We start from the raw sequence: 17,492 nt of genomic DNA, 5'->3' as shown, positions 1-17,492 counted from the left end.
AGGATGAGCTTGATCTTTAATTTACATAAGCGCTTAATGAGTTTATCTATGCCAAGCGTTTTGTGATCTGACTTTCCCCCTTACGGTTTAGATGCTGTGGGAATGCTCTGGCTGGGGCGGACAGTGAGAGTGGGAGAGAGTTAGAGGCGGGTGGGAGAAGCAGAGGAGAGATAGAGAAACGCGCAGAGAGCGAGCAGGTCTGCAGTCTGAATCTTGGCGTCGCGCAGACCCGAGAGGACGCTGTGGCCACGCGCTGCGATACTGGGATTACATACTGCATCTTTCTCTCTGTTCGATAAGATCACAGACTATACACTCTAACGCCGGTTGAGAACTTCTCAAACGCTCGATGAGCTCTTTCTTGGATCCGGATAACCTCTTAGGCTCTCCCTTATTCGTAAACGGTTTAAACATCGGTCAAATGTTGACTCAAACCGTGGATTATCGGCACCGCAGACGCTTTTAATAACTGGAGATAAAACAGAAAGAAGGACAAACAAGTGCTGAGGGAGAAACTGGGGAGGAATCTCTTGGATTTTTTGGCGCACGTCTGGTAATATCAGTTACATGTGTGGAGCGAACGAAGGATTTTCGTGTGTTTTACTTGTGCTGGGGTAGATCACTGACTTCTTGTTTTCCCCCTTGGTTTGCTTTCCTTCTTCTTCCCCCCTTCAGGTGTGAAATCTATCTTCTCATAGAGAGACTCTGAACCCCTCGGTCCCCGCATGACATGGTTCAGTCCAGCTGCGAGATCCGAGCCTCCTCCATGCATTGGGATTTTTCTCAGCTCCGACACCGAGTGAATCTTCCTTTTCTGAGCATCTGAGAACTCATCGCGCCTGCCAGACCAGAGAAAAAGCCCTGCCATGACTGCCGCTTCAAATCGGGACGGAGCAAGTGGACTTGTAAGGAAAGCGGAATGCGCATGTAGGAAAAGGGACGGAATACGGATTTTTGCTCTAATGAAGGCGGGAGTACGGGCGCACTATTGGAGCCGGGTGCTGCTCTTGTATTTAGGGCTACTGGCCACCTCAGTAAAGGGTAAGTCCCTGTCTTTACAGTCGAAGACACGCAAAATGCAGCAGGCTTACCCCACTCTCCACCGCCCACCCTCCCCGATCCCCGACTGAATGCAAATAAGCATCAGCAACACGCACGCACACTTTCATCCCAAAGGCGCGTTTTGGATCAACCTTGCTGTGATGTCGCTGTTCTACCACTTAAAGTTATTAATAGGAGGCTAGTTGGGGTGGCTGTTTTGGTGACAACAGATCCTCGGGAAACTGAGCTTGTCTATCCTTAACTCTATTGATGGGTTCCATTGAATAAATATTATGGCTGATTTATTGATTGATCGGGGTAGATTGAATGAACCCAACTGATGAATAAATTGTACAAATGATACGTAACAAAAAGCTTCTTTGGATAAGAGAAACAAGGACAGTGCAGCATGAGCCGTTCTCATGAGGAAATCCGTTGAGGTGGTCAAGCAGGAATCTGATTGTTATGCTGTCCAGTCTCCAAGATGCGTGTGCGTGAGCGCGTTTGTGTGTGTGGAAGGGCATGCTCCTCTTCTAAAAGGTCCTTTCTTACTTTCCGCTGTTCAAATCCTATAATAATTCAACTTTGGCATGACCCAAGAGTTTCTTTTCCACTCTCTCATGCAGTCTCTTTGTGTAGGATACGTGCCCGTGCGCCCAAGCGTGCGTGGGGGATAGGCCTAATTAACTAACTCTGGGTTTTCTGTCCTTGATTAATTGCAAATGGAAATCTTGCAGCCAGAGCTGGGCATTCAACAGATTATCATTCCTATTAATTTAGTTTCACGTCCTCGCTGCCCATGTGTTCCTGGAAGAGGAGACTCAGTTACACCATACCCACAGATACGCATTAATCGCGATGTTATTTAGAACTCGGGCTTTTTTTCCGGGGACGATGATTTTTGTTATTCAAAGCAATTCTTTTGGCAAAGAACGCCCCCAACTCCATCCCCCTATCACTGTCTTGGCTCCAAACCAAAGAATGGGCACTATTTTTAGCATAACCCAAGAATACCGCCACGGCCAAAATTTATTTGACAGTGACTCATGGCTCTGTGTTCGCCCACTCATACCTGTGGTTGGACCGTTCATAATCCATGAGTGAGTGGGTTAACTGGTGTATTTTCGGCATCACCAAAGCACAGCAGACCATGTTTTCTAATACTTTACAAGTGTGGTTTAAGCTCAAACGCGTCTTTTTTGCATATCTCCCACGAATGAACTCCCACTTTGTCACCCACTTTTGGTTAAACTCGTGCCAAAAACCTCTCATGGTTTCCTCCGCTGTTAAAGCATAGGTTTATCCCACACTCAGCTTAGTCACAACGATAGTGACAAATCTGACTTGCCTTTCCCATGGAGTAAATCTAATTTCGCTTATATTCGTAGGAGACTGCTTGTTTTATTCGTGCCCAGGGAGCTCTTTATTGCCTGCTCTCCTGCCGCTTGAGTCTAACTTTGGAGCCAATAAAGCGACTCTAACTTAGTACAAATATTTTTGAAGAGCAAGGAATACTTGACGATCAATCTAGCCCCCTTTAACAACGAGTGTTTTAATCGGTGTCAGTAAATATAGGTGAATATCAGGCGCCGCCGTTGAGGTGGTCTCTCGATGCTGCAGCCAACAGCAGTAGCCCTATACTCCCATTGAGCGGCACCAGAGGCTCACACTATGCTGACAGAGAAGATTAGATCGGTGGTTCGTGGGATTTCATAGTCTACATACTTTATCAAATCAAAGCACGATTCATGATATATTGACCTATACATGTAAGATGTTGCCAAAATCAAAAGGCTTTTAATTTGCCGGATATTGGCTCTGTTGTTCTTACGCGTAATTGGAACTCTGCTAGATGTATCAGAGCTCTTTCGTGCACTCTTCATTTATTAACCGCCTTAATAAATTAATTGTCAACTTCTCCCATAATCTTAATGTCGACCAGGGGCCAGTCAGACAAAAATATATACGTGATCGAGGTTTCTGACAAAGCCTGACATGGCCTATTGAAGAGAGCAGAGCGCTTGTCTCCACTGCATCAAAACCAGCTGTCCCAGAGGACTGCTCGCTCAATAAGCGCTAATCAACCTTCATTCATTTAAACTTACTCTGGAGGGAGTGCAAAGGCCGGGGATGGGAGAGGACTGAAGAAAGTGGGGGTGGGGAGGGGGTGACGATGACGTATATTCCTTATCTACTGCGTGTTCTGGCTTTTCATCTACACCTCGATCGCTATTAGATCATTCGTCAGCGGCGCATGAGACAGTCACTCAGCATGTCCATTTACACGCAAGATCACGCTTTGCCGTCCTCTCCTCTCAACCATGTCCTCTCCTTTAAAGCACCGCGTTGTGCTCATGATGTAACTCGCAGTAATGTTATGAGGACTGAAGAGCTTGATGCTGCTTCCCTTTTCATCTTTTTTTAATGTAAATTTTTGATCTTCATTTTTTTACTTCACAACATTTGCCTGTGCCCTCTGTTAAGCGCAAACGCGTGTATGTTGGGGGGGTAAACGTACTGGTGAGGGTGAGCGCGTATCTTTCCAGGCCAAGATGGAATGAGATAAACCTTGATGTGAAGTCGTTTTCCAGGTTCAATAAATCAAATATAGTCGCAAATGACCCATTGAAACGCCTAATAAAACAAGATGCAGTGAGGCATCTCGTGTGATCTCTGAATGTGCAAATAAAACCAGACGTGATGGTGAAATCCTATAATTTGACTAGAAGATCATACATTTTTATTTAGGCCACGGACGCTTTATAATGAAAAAAAATGTAACTATTCCCTTTGCCTTTCTTGACCAACGGGCAATATCCAAAACTCCCTGTAAGGTGACATTTTCAGAACCTCGGACAGCGACAAGCGCAGCAGAATCTGATCCTCAGTTTAAGTTATGTTCAACACCACGGACAGCTCTCCAACCACCGCAGCTGGCTCTGCGAATTGGAATTGCTTCAGTGTTTTCGTGGCGTCAAACCACCCACACCTCCATCTTACAGTGTTTAGACTGTAAAAGTTTGGTTTTCTTCGACATTGCAGGGGAGGTGAAAGTGAATTCAAGTGAAATATCAGTCATACTGCCTGATGACTGATATGTTCAGCTAAAAGAACAGAAACCTTCAATTCTATTGCTAATTTAAGTTAACATGCTTACATTTACTCAGTGATTAAGCTTATTAAATGTAAGGATTTGCCAATATTTTGGTACCTCATTTGAAAATATATATATATATATATATATTTGGATTCTAAAGCCAAAGCAAGAGGTTTAAAGAAATCAGCTACTCGGTTAAGAAATTAGTTTTTGAAGATGATTTCTGACATTTCATTGACCAATTGATTCACCAGTAAGTAGGTAATGTTGTTAAAATAAGTACTATTGATATCATTCAGGTAGTTTTCTTATTTTCAATATCCATTAATTTTCCATACGTGAGGGGGGCTTGGAGCTGATCCCAACTGTCATTGGGCAAGAGATGGGATACACACAAGATAGGTTGACAGTTAGGGCCACACAGAGACAAACAACCATCCACGCTCACACTCATGCCTGGGGACAGTTTAGAGTCACCAATTAACCCAACATGCATGCTTTTGGGGCGGTGGGAAGAAGCCTGGAGAGAACCTACGCATACACTGGGGGGAACATGCAAACTCCACACGTTCCGAGCTGGGATTCAAACCAGGAACCCTCTTGCTGTGAGTCAATGGTTCTAACCCCCCCACCACCATGCAGCCCTTATTCTTAATTAATAACAAAACCATTACAAAATTCCTAACCGTATAATCCTCTCTCAACATCCAAGGGCTATGTTGCCTGTTTAATACATGTTTGCATATGTGAAAGCTCAACAAGCTCAACAAGCCTTGGTCTTATTCCTCACCTGGAAGCTCTTGATCACATGGATATTCACTTCTTAAAAGTTTTTTTTATCAGTTTGGCAAACAAACAAGAGTCCCATGTGTCATGTATTTCCACATGACAAATATATGGGCATCTCAGCTTGCCTTTGTTTCTCACCTCTTTGCCCGCATCTCAATCTGAAATCTTCCTCTATCGCCACGCTCTGCTGCGTCCTATATTCCATCTGCTCTCTACATTCACCATTGAGCAATAGAGAAGGGAACGTGAGCTGAGAAACAGATGACTTGATCCATTTACTCAAAACTGAGAAACATCTTGCAACTAGATACAGGCTAGATGTGTATTGCCATCTTGTTACTTTCACTGGGCGAGTAAAGGAAGAAGAGCTAAGGAGCAGTGAGGTGAAAGATAGAGATCCTCAGGATGAAGATGGAGATCTTACAAATGTTACACTGGGGGTGGGGGGTTGAGAGGCCGAAACAGTAGGAAAAAACTAACTGTGAGGGGGGAATAAAAATATTCAAAGAAAGGAGACAATTGTTTGAGACAGGTGATTAGCTCTCAGCAGCTGAGAGGTAATATGGCCCCCGCATTTCTGTGCCTTTTGTGATTTCCATTCCTTTAGTATATCATCTATTCAGAGGGCTTACTTTCTCATCAGGCTTCAACCAGACTCCTATTCCAACAACTGAAGTAACATCTTCTAAGTAAGCTTGTGGACACGTGCATGTGTGTGGTTTGATGCGTTTGTTAGTTTCCACCTTCACTCACTCTGGGATGATGAGGCAGAATTGTTGACAAGCAAGTTTTTAGGTAGCTTGAAAAATCTTCCAACAGATGTGTGCTCACTGGCATGCTTGTATATGTGCATACATGCCAGCTTCTGAGTACCTATGCTGTTTTTCGAATTATATAAATGCTTCATCCTCGTGAGCATTGTTATTTACCTGTCTACTTGCTGATGTGTCAGCCAGCTCCTCTGTCTGTTTTCTCTTTGTAACTTGTCTCTCCATCCACCCTCCATCCAGCCATCCTGCCATCCCACCACCACCCCGCTCCTCCTTCATCATCCTCCCTGGTGATTCATACCGTCATCTGTCTCCAGATGGCCAGAGTTCTGTCACTATGCTTCGTCAGTAATCACAGCTACACATTTACTCACACTCTCGCAAACATACACAGTCTCCCCTCTTAAAAAAAAAGCTTCTTGATTAAAGTGACACAACAAAATGAAGAGCATAATCAAATTCGAATGATAACAAAATCGCTCCAATTTAAAATTTGCATTAAAATTTGACTTGACAATTTGGCTTTGCCGTTTCTAAAGAACTAGTTTTCAAGAGATATTATCCAGACACATGAACCAAAGCAAATGTTAAATCTGTGGGCTCTGTTTGTAAACTCAATACTTGAAGTCCAACACAAGCTGAGAAAATCTTAGTGGTGAAATACTTTAAGTATGAGTTTCAACATGCTCCTGAGTAAGGCAATGGACTAATAAATGTGTTTTTGGCTGCTTTTCTTATCCAAGGAAAAAAATAGAGCAGTGTTGTTCTGTTTTGGCAGTGCTGTTGCTTCACATTCACAGGCTGCAACAAACTCCCGTGGGCCTTTTTCTTAAACGTCCTCCATTATAGCATTTCAGCAGCAGAGCTCCATTAAGGATACTGGTTAGTGAGCAAAGAGTTTATGGCTAAGTGCCACACTTTTTTTTAACTCAGAAACAAAGAAAACAGTGGAGGAATTTGGTTGTCGTAGCAGCCCACACATGCTAGTATGTATACAGCTGCTGTGAGGCAGGAAATGTCACGGACGCAGTCCTTTCGCTAGTTACTGTAAGTCCTCAAAAAGTGAGAGCCAGACCTAGTGCACTGTCTGTCTTGTGCAAACACAAAGCTAAGGCAGGGATTTCTTTAGCTTCTTGATTTACACTGTTCTTATCAGATATCAGTGATCCCAGACACTGAAGATTAGATCCTGGGGCAGGAGGCATCCTGTCCTTGTCCTTGTCTTTTTCTTGCCCATACTGCTTTTCTCACCGTTCAACATATAGGCAATCTGTCAGTGGTCTTTTTCTGGGAATGAGGTAGAGTCATCATGTGGGAGCGGCAGTGAGTGTGTGTGTGGGAGTGATTTATACTCCTACCCTTGTAAAGTCTATTTTGAGACTTGCACAATATTAGATTTTGGATTAAGATGACTACTGTTTTTTGGGATTTTTATATTGTGGCCGGTGCTAATGGAACCTTGTTATGTTTTGAAGAGTTTAGATAAGAGTTGCTGTGGACACTTTCTTTGATAAAATATTATCAGAGATTATTATTACATTATTATTCAGTTGCATTCACGGGTGGCAGTCAGTCAGTCTGGCTGTGCAAAACGAGCAATAATCTCTGTGGTGTGCAATACTCTTACTTTAATCATTTTAATCTTACTTTATACTTAAATTATACTTAAATATTATCTTTATCTTTATACGGGTACCGGTGTTGGGTGTTTTCCACTTTTGTCTATTCTGTACATTTCTGTATACAACCGCTGAGCGTGAGTGAGATGGAGATTTCAATTTACCTGAGGGAACCTCCCAAAGGGATTAATAAAGTCGTCGTCTATCTATTCACATACATCTGTTGCTACTTTGGAGGCTCAGCAGAAAATCTTCATCCATCTAACAAATTTTATTTCCCAGTTTTATGGGTCAAACATAAAAAGTGTTTTATATATTTTTTCATTGATAAATGCTAAAAAAAAAATGCTTATCAAGTAGACACTTCTGAGTTCAGATTACCCAAATCAGAAGGTCAACATTTTGGAAAACAACTTTCAGAACCAAGATTCAGCTGACAGGACTGTCAACACTTCCGTATCTGCACTATAAATCTATGTGTAAATATAAACCCGCTATAGTAGCTGGTTAGTAAGGCATATCGTCAATGCTGATACAGCTAGATTGACTATGTCTGAGGATAGACTCCACCTACAGGCACCATAAAAGCTGACTTACTATCAGATTATATGTGCCTTGTTTAATCCATACAAAAGCTGGAGTGTAAAAATGAAAGGTTGCTGCTTTACAAGGGGAATGTATGTAGTGTTGGACTATTTCTCACCATTATTTTCCAGTAGTACTTGCTGGTTGCCTGGCAACAACACAGCAATGGCAAACCTACTGATCGTCTCATCTGACTTTCCAAGAGTGTTAAGCAGTTGATTAATAGTACAGTGTACGGAAGTTGTTTGTAGCCAAATATTTTATAGGTTGGTTAGTTTTAATCTATTTGTCTAATGTGTTTGTGTGTGTTGGTGTTGATCTCGCTCAGAGTATCTGGTGTCCAACACGGTTTAACCTAATGTTACTGCACTTGTCTCTTGGCTCATGTTACGTGTTTGGCCGCCACAGAGGAAATTAATTCCTAATGAGGATAAGTGAGAGGACAGTATATCCAGACATATTGCAGAACTGAACCACAAAAAATTAAACAAACAAGCAAGCAGCATAGGCAATGTGGCATAAAGCCATGTTAGAACATGGAACCTATGTCCGAAAATTACAGTGTTTTGTTTTATCTTTTAGCTTCTATTTGGGCTATAGAGCCACATATAAAATACATTAATCTAAGGATATTAAATAAGAAAGAGGAGCATTTTAGTTGATATCAGATGCAGTCTTGCACCTGAATTATTTTAGAGAAAATGATTTAATATTGTTTTCAATTACATTTTCTGTGTTAGTTACCGTTTATTTTTCTTTCTCATGAACTTGGTAACATCTTGAAAACAAGCAATAACTATTTTACTTTAATGCACACAGAAACGTTGTAAATAACCAAATACAGTTACGACTTGAATAACAGGTGAAGCCTATTAATTGTGACTTTGGTCAAGAGTTGACACTTAAGCCTTCTATTGGGACAGGGTTAGATCTGAGTTGAAAGGTTAAGAGCACCACAGTAAGAAGTGAGTCTGATTGATTGTCTTCTGACCCATCTCTTTGTGATAAATATAATTGTCCTGTTGGGACAGTCATCCCCTGACCTTTGGATCAGCACTTCCTCTGTGGTTTAATATATACTCCACAAACAGGAGCGCATGTTCACAAATGCCCTCCCACTAACACTCACTCAAACACCAATCAACATGTTTGTCCAGAAGAAAATGATTCTTTCATTTCTGCTATAATTTAGGTGCAATTACACGGGAGGTTACATGTAGCATTTCTAAGTCTAATGTGATTCATAGAGTCGGGCTCTTGTTTGTGAGGAGAATGAAAATGAGTTGATTATTGACTTTCGCTGTTTCACACATCAATGTCACATTTCATTTTGCTTACAAGTATCAAGGACACTGGGGGGTGATTATTTTAAGCATGTCTCTATTTGTGTGTGTATACCAGTATTTTTTTAACTTAGGTGCTGTAACTCTATGTTAACACCTGTGTGGGGGTTTGAGTGGTGTTAAAGCCGTACATAAAGTGGACTTAAGTAACAATAAAAAATAGAAAGAAGAGGTTTGCCTTCTGTGCGCCCCTGTTTATGCTGTTGTCATGGGAACATGCACTCCTTTCTTTTTATTCACCTTTTCCTCATCAATAGATTCGCCAGTGTAAACACAAACATGGAAACACACCTACAAACACACGTATAACATGTTTTTGACTCTGAATGGGCTATTTTGTATTGATTAAGTTGAAACCAGCGTGTGGGTTGTTGAGGGGCCCTTTTGTTCACAGTAATATCAACTTACCATGTTTATATTTAAATGCATTACATAAACTGCAGCATACCCCATTACTTCATGTATATTGGTTCAGTATTTGAACTGGGTGGAAGTCTTGTGTAGTTTCAGGAATAGGGGCTTTAGTATTTGAGTGGATGGTTGTTTTGCAGGTCCTTCTGGCTGGCATGATAGCACTGCTGGTTAAATATGACCCAGCTGGAAGGAACTCCCGTGCTCCCCCCTTCTCTTCCTCTCTGTTTGAGAGAACACATGCTTCATTGTGCTTCTTTTTTTTCCAGCCCTGATAACAGGCAGGAATGTGTGCATGCATCCATGCAAATGTGCATTTCTGCATGCCTCCTCACTGTTTTAGCATCCAGCTCCTGTCTTTGAAGCCTTGATCTTTGGGTTAAACTTTGCATGTGGGCGTTGTTTATTTTTTTACCCCACACGTTTCACCTTCCAGCCATGTTGCCTTGGCAATGTGTTTTTCAGTTTGTGTGTGCGCGTTTATTAACTTTGCGTTGCCATAAGCATCAACAGATCCTTGAAAGAAATGCCAGAGCCTGCAGATGTAACAACTGGGACAACTGTGCTGTCAGGACAATATAGTATGATGCGAGTTCCCTTATGTACTGTGAATCTATTTGCATATGTGCTTGTTTGTGTCTGCTCTGTATTTGTTTACAGAAATCTTTACTGCATGTTATTTCTAACTTCGAAAGGGCACCATTATGGAAATACATACTCAAGTTTTCTACCCTTTTACATAAAGAAATAATCTTTACAGTTCAGCCCAGTGGAAAAAACCTCTGGAAATGGGAAAAAGAGGGACCAAGTCAATCACCAGCACCTTCCACTGCATTTGGTTTGTCTGTAATGGCAAGTGGTGTCGTCATAGCCAGCACATTAGCCTAATGCACGGAGGGGAGCAGGATGGCTAAGCTTGCCCATTTCCATCTTAATGGCGGCCATCTCGAGGTTAATTCGGTTATGATGCGGTCAAGGCGTGCATATGCGCTGACACATCAAGAGACAAATAGTTGTGCAGAGAGGATCTATGGGGCGGAAGGGTTTATCTTCCCACCAGGGAGGCAGTTACTGGCATACACACAAACACACACACACACAGACCAAACATTTGGTTGTTTGAAGTTTACTCATGGGGTAGGTTGTATGTGATAGTGGACAGCTTTGTTGTTGCTCAATAAACCCAAAGGGACACGCTTATTAGGTTGGAAATTATTTCACATCTGCTCAAACAGGATAGTTATTTCCTATGGATATTGCCCCCTATGGACCACATGTATGAATTCTTTATGATTTTTTTTTCTTTCTTGAGAATAAAAAAAGAGCTGAACACACTGTTTTTAGCTCTTTGCAATAACGTCTCACTTTAAGTGGTTAAGTGCACAGTGTTGTGCCTGAGGTTTCCTAAGATAAATTATATGGGTTATGGTCACAACTGCAGCAAAAACAACTTCCTGTTGAACTAATTTGTCATTTTAATAATTCCTTCATAGTTTTTAGGCTGCAGCTTTACAGTTTCTGACAACACCACACCTGTTTTGTGTCCATGAAAATGCTGAAATACCAAGTTACAACAATACGTTTCATTCTCTTTCATTGTTTTCATCTCAAACAGTGTAAGAAGCAAGGCACTTCTGTCACTGACAGAAAAAACAGGCCGGTCTGCGTCTTTGCCTTTTGTCAAAGGCAAACTTCATAGATCATAGATGAGCAGACAAGACAGAGAAGGGGAGGGATAAAGAAACAGGAGGGAATGATATGATGGAATGTCTAAGCAGGTTAGCTATGCACATGTATTAAAAAAAGTACCTTTCCAGTGTATGAGAATTACACTCACACATGTACAGACAGCTGACACACACCTATATGTTCACGTCCTTGCCTTACACACATAGCCAAAATATGCACACATCCTCCAGAAGTTTCCTGTTAGATAGACCTCTAGGTTTTGCTAACTGTGCAGATAAAGCACTATCTTGCTGTGAATGTCACACCTGCTGTCTGTAACCTCAGCAAAATAGGTTAAAAATGTCTCCTCTCCATATATAGCATTCCAGCTCTTTCCAACTCACTCACCCTCACTGGTTGTTGCTCTTTCTCTTGTTGATCTGACACATACTTTGTCACATTTTTTACATTCCTCACTCCTTTTCTTTCCTTTACTTGAGCCTCTTCTATTTCACACATCACATCTTCTGAATCCATTCACCAACATGGCCATATACTCTTGCAGCCTGCTCTGTTTCTGTCTGCTCCTTTCAACCTCAGTGCCATTCGTCTCGCTCTCCTTGGGTCCCTTCCTGTCTCTTTCCTCCACTCTTAGAGGCTGCTGTCCTGCCCGAGTGCAGCACAGTGACCATCGATTTATCAAACTGTCACAGAGCACTACTGCAGCTCTGTACGCCCGCTTCTAAACAACTGCCCCAGCAAAACAAACAATAGCTACCACACACAACCAAACACATGCACACATGCGCACACAGGTAAAAACCTGGAGTGCTGCCTTAGCAAGGTCACACCTCTCCCTGTACACTCATTTGGCAGACTGGAGATGGTTAGTGCCAAGCTGATGCTGCCAGTGGCACTGTGGGATAAGCACTGGACAGCAAATCTGTTGAACATCCACAGACATCAAGCATAGTTAACATTCCAGAACGAGCCAATGTAAACACTTCCCAAAAAACATGCTGTGGGATAAAATACATTCACCACTAAAACAAGATAGCAATTTTCTTAATGGCTGAACCAGCACTTATGCCCCTTTTCCATATTCAGAATGGGACACCTGAACTTACACGAGCTGAGAAAACATGACCCCCTACTTTGCTGGTGGTCTAGCAGGGCTAAAACAGCATGGCCAGCAGTCTGTTTATGGGGGCTTTATGGTTTGTCAGTGGGGTCAACTGCTGGATGGGCTCTTTCCTACAGATTTACACTGAGGAACTTCAGAGTAGGTCACCAGCTCCCAGCAGCTAATTTCATAATGCACCAAAGGCGAGGCTTAAATAATTCAACCGAGCCGCAAGAGAAGGATCTACTTAATCAAAGGCTTTGGGCTTTCAAAGAACAGAGAGAGGTACAGAGCCTTGGTTAACCTCACTTGCATCTTATTGTAGAGGTGGACTATTTTTCAAGCTGTTGTGTAGTGACTAAAAATCAAAATGACTGCTCGGTGCAGCAAAAACGTAAAGTAAGAATTCTTGCCATCACTCTGTAACATGAAAATCAAACTACGGTAGATGATTCTGTAAACGGGTCCTTAATGAACTCATGAAAGCATTTCAAGTGAACTTTGATGCGTCTGTTGTCGTGTAACCCAATCCTGCTCATCTCAAAGCAAGGACAAAAATGTTTGTGGCTGCAGCCAAAAAAGCAACCTCTCCAATTGCTCCTTCTTAGTCTTTATCCCAGATTGTGTGCATCATTATCGATTTAAGAGCTGGCAACTTGGCACTGGTAAAACAGCATTCAGCTAAGCTCTGGCACACTCAATTAACTTATTCTCCATGATGACATTTTTTCCTCTTTTTAATTTTCTTCTCTCTTTACGCCTGCCTTAACTGTGCCAAAAAGCATATAAGTACAGTTCCTGCCTTGTTGATCACCTGTCACATACTTACATGCACAGCATGTTCTATCCAGGTACAACACATACAAACACACACACACCCAAACTTTATGATAAGCCTTTATGTAGTCACAATAATTCTCTCTCATTGGTTTCTTTTTTCAATTTTGTTTTGTGTTGCTCTCAAGCTGCATCCCAAGAGGGAAATCATGTATTTTTGCCAGTATTTCAATTTCATCCTGAAACAGATTAATAGCTCAGCTGCTTTGATCTCCCTTGTACTGTTTTGTTGTAATATCCAATACAATTACCCTAGCTCATTGCCCAGAAGCTTCACTGCCCCAAATCAGGCTTTGCCATCAGGTCGCTGTATGAGCCATTGATTGGCATTTGTCTGACAGATGCCTTATAATGAAGGAGATGATGAGGGGATTATTGACCAAGCTGCATGTATGGAAATCAGGTAGGAGAGGTGGATGTGGGGCTTTACCTGGATATTAGTATTGACCTGATGGTAATTTGGAGGGAGGATGCTCCCTTGCTGAGCCAATTCAAAATCTTTCATGAAAAATAAGGACACAGCTCTCACTTTAATCTTTTTTGTTTTTCTCTTTCATCTCTGGTTAAAGATGTGGGCTGAGAGTACACACAAAGGGAAACAACAGGATTACACACTGCGATGTTCAGTTATTTTCAGACATCTGGGGAGAACTTTGGTCATAATTACCTACTCTTTAACTAATTTTTACATGGTTTCACATCCCTAAGATTTCTAACAGTGCAGCAGTGCAGTGAGCAGAGCTTGAATAAATTCAAGTTGTCAGGGTTCAAGTGCTCATCATTAGCATCTTTTGGAGTAGGTCAAGCACATATGAAGCACTGGAAAGTGACGGCTGAGAGGCTGCTTCCTGCTTTTTGCTGAGACAGGCCCCTGGGAGTCAACAGCGGGATGATGGATATACTTTGACTTGAGATGCTATTATCCCTCTGCTACTGCTGATGCCACACTGACAAGCTAGATCTGAAACATTTTCCACTTTTCACCTTCCATCCCCCCATAAATATATTGCGATTACCATTTTTCTGCTCTACCTGCAACCCTAAGCTGATATTGGATATGCATGTTTGTGCGTATTGGGTTGGGCGTGTGTATCACATTATGTTTTCCAGTTGCAGTTCAGGATTCATGAAAAAAAGAAAAAAGTGGCACCCCTGAAACCATAAAGCCTTGATTAAAGCTGTGAAAACAAATGCAGCACTCGTTAGTCCTGTTAACTAGGGATTATCACTGTCCGTGTTTAATTTTTTTGTCCTTTCTTTATCCTCTTTTTTCCTATTTATTTATTTCTGTTATCTCGTTTTCATGCTCTGTGCCTTATTACCTGTAAATCCATGCAGGCTTCCCAGACATGAGGCATTTTTTAGACTGAAATTTTTTATGGATTTTGAGCTTTGGGATCATTCTACCCACCAGAGAATGCACACAATGTAAAACAAAATCTGTAAAGCTGGTTTGTTCTCTCAAGGTTCCTTTTTATGTCCTGTTTTAAGGCTCTTGGGCTGTTGCTATTCCTCATTCACATGCACTGATTTATTGCAGAGATTTACCTAGTTGGGGCTAAAGGTATAAAAAAAAAAAAAATTTTTTTAAAAATGGCAGGTCTACTGAAAATGTTGTTGAGTAATGTGAGTTATGTAGGTAACAGATGTCCTCCAAATTATACTCCCCAAATTAGATTTTAATCGGGCTACATTATGATTCTAGTTAGTAACTGACGCAACAAAAGAAAAATGTTTAACTTGTATAAATAACATGCATGAAGGTATTTGTTTGCACAGGCCCTCTTTCTAATACTTGTATGAGCATGCCACACTCCTGCTGTCAGTCTCACATAATCAGATTGTATGCTCTTGTCACCTGTCAGTGGCAAACTGACAGCCGACTGCTCACATTTTGCTGTCTGGGATATTAAAAATTAATCTCACTTTATTCCGTTTTGCTTGGAAGAGATAACCAAAGTATGAGATCTAATCAGTAAGCCATCAATTACAGAATGTTATCTATAGAGGCGTATTCATTTGTGCATTAACTTTTCAAACTCGCCCGACATAGAGAGCTGCTCAAGAAACAGTGTGCACAATCGCACATCATCCCCCACCACGCTAAATCCTAATATTAAAAGTCTTGTCCATGCTCAGATCAGCTGAACACTGAGTCATTTAGCTTGTGGACTGAAATTGTTCAGACACATAGTTCACACTTCACACATCCACCCCAAGTCTATACTGATAGTAGGCAACATACACACACACACACTTTAAATCTGAGATTAAAGGCTGTTTAAGCGACTGCGGGGGAAAAATGCAAGATGAGTTCAATTAATGCAGCACTCAAGTGAGTCTCTCCATGTCTCCTCCTCCCCCTCCCGTCCCTTCGTCTTCTCCTCTCCAGCTATGTCGTGTATTAACATGGGAACCTATTGCTAATATGGTGGAAGGGCCGATGAGAGAACATGTGTGTGATGATGGAGGTGGTAAAGGTGGGGAACGCTGAGAGAGAGTGAGCCATTTAGCACTACAATATTAATGGCTTATGCTGCACACTGAAGGTGATAATGGATGTTGCAGCACTTGGTGCAAACTGCTTGAATGTGGGTGTGCATTAATGTATGTGTGTGTATATATGTATTTGCATAATTTCCTTTCTTGGATATAGTCGTTCTGTGGAGTAAAAACAAAAAAATGTGGACTCTATTCTGACATGCCCTTCAGTCTTTTAATAAATACCTGTTTTGTTTTGTTTTTTCTTCACAGCTCAGAACTGCAGCTACACACTACATAGTCCCAATGGGACAATAGAGAGCCCTGGATACCCTTATGGTTATCCTAACTATGCCAACTGTACATGGGTCATTGTGGCAGCGGAGCACAACCGGATACAGCTGGTGTTTCAAGGCTTCGCCCTGGAGGAGGATTTTGACATCTTGTCTGTATATGATGGGCCACCCAGCCCTGGGAATCTACGGACAAGGTAAATATGATATAAAAGTCTATTAGGTGCGGTAGTGTTTCATCCCAGCTTTAAGAGCTTGCTGGTCTTTGATAGTTACACGATGCAGTATGTTTGGAGTTAAAGGTATTGCTGGAGGTAGGGGACTGAAAGAGAGGCAAAACTAATGACACATTAGGGATGCATAAGGTAGCATGAGCAGATTTTCGGTGACTAATGCCAAACTGACTCTGTGGACACTGTGACAGTATCCAAGGTGATTCACTGGGATTCTGCCTCAGAGCTACAAGCAATGTGAAACAAAGCTTATTTGGGTGTGAAGACGCAGGCAAATTGTTTGTGAATCAACACTCTCATCCTCTTGCACAGGCATCATTTTAGCATTATGTAATTATGAATATTCAAGCTACATGCCTAAGCCTTAAGTGTTTCTGTTTTTTTTCCTTCTAAATCTAATTTTTATCTTGCATAACTGACCATGTCTGAGAGTAAAGTAGAAAAGCTCACATTCACGCTCAGAATTGAGCTCATGCTGACATTCAGCATGACAGCCTGCAGTGATACACCACCTATGTATGTACTGTCATTTAAGCATTTTTTAACATGTTATAGTTGCTGGGAGTGCTTTCTATCAGTTTATTTTTTATCAGTTTTGTTGTTACAATTTACAAAGTAAAATGCAGTCATGTAAATGTTTTTAGAGGCTTAAAATTATTATAAATGTACTATTTGCGAGCACTGAATGTAATATTAGGTAGATGTTTCAGTGTATGAACGTGTTGCAGAATTGTGACCCTCTTAAAAGTCTACTTAGCCTGTGCTGCAGCCTTTTGTTGAGTTTTCTGTAGTTGCTTCTATCTAGATAGAATGGATCACTGTAGCTTGAACAGCAAAAAGAGGACTTTTAGGGTCCATGTAAAAATCTAGGACATGATACGGTTTACAAGAAACTCATTGCCATTTGGCGTCGTTGTTGATAAAATAATGCATAAAGGTTTTGAGGCCAAGCATAAAGAGAACTTGGTTTCACTGCTCTGAGGCAATATTCACTCAGAAACAAAGATTCAAAAGAGATTCAAGAGAAAAGAAGTAGGTATATATTACAATTCTGTAGCACGTCACGAATCGAAGATGTGCTATTCTTAAGCCTTAATCTTGAAATGGCTACACTTTGTACTGTTGACAAATGCACATTCATATTCTGTAAGTTTACATATTATCCAATTATTGAAAAAAAGAGTACAAGCAGGAGACAAGAG

The 17,492-nt window shown here is 41.4% G+C and overlaps 1 protein-coding gene across 1 annotated transcript in view; it reads left to right on the top strand.

The window, feature by feature from the left end:
• The first annotated feature begins 230 nt into the window (after nt 1-230).
• csmd2 (CUB and Sushi multiple domains 2) overlaps nt 231-17,492 on the top strand; it is a 212,409-nt gene continuing 195,147 nt past the window's right edge. Inside the window, exons 1-2 of the mRNA XM_072370602.1 lie at nt 231-1,041; nt 16,038-16,254. Of these exons, the coding sequence (XP_072226703.1) occupies nt 867-1,041; nt 16,038-16,254 (392 nt within the window). The 5' untranslated portion in view covers nt 231-866. The remainder of the gene's footprint in view (nt 1,042-16,037; nt 16,255-17,492) is intronic.

Source organism: Leuresthes tenuis, unplaced genomic scaffold (assembly GCF_036924035.1).
Source record: "Leuresthes tenuis unplaced genomic scaffold, fLeuTen1.0.hap1 SCAF_18, whole genome shotgun sequence".
Classification (NCBI taxonomy): Eukaryota; Metazoa; Chordata; class Actinopteri; order Atheriniformes; family Atherinopsidae; genus Leuresthes; species Leuresthes tenuis.
The sequence above is the reverse complement of the archived record's forward strand: the minus strand, read 5'-3'. Positions and strand labels throughout refer to the sequence as shown.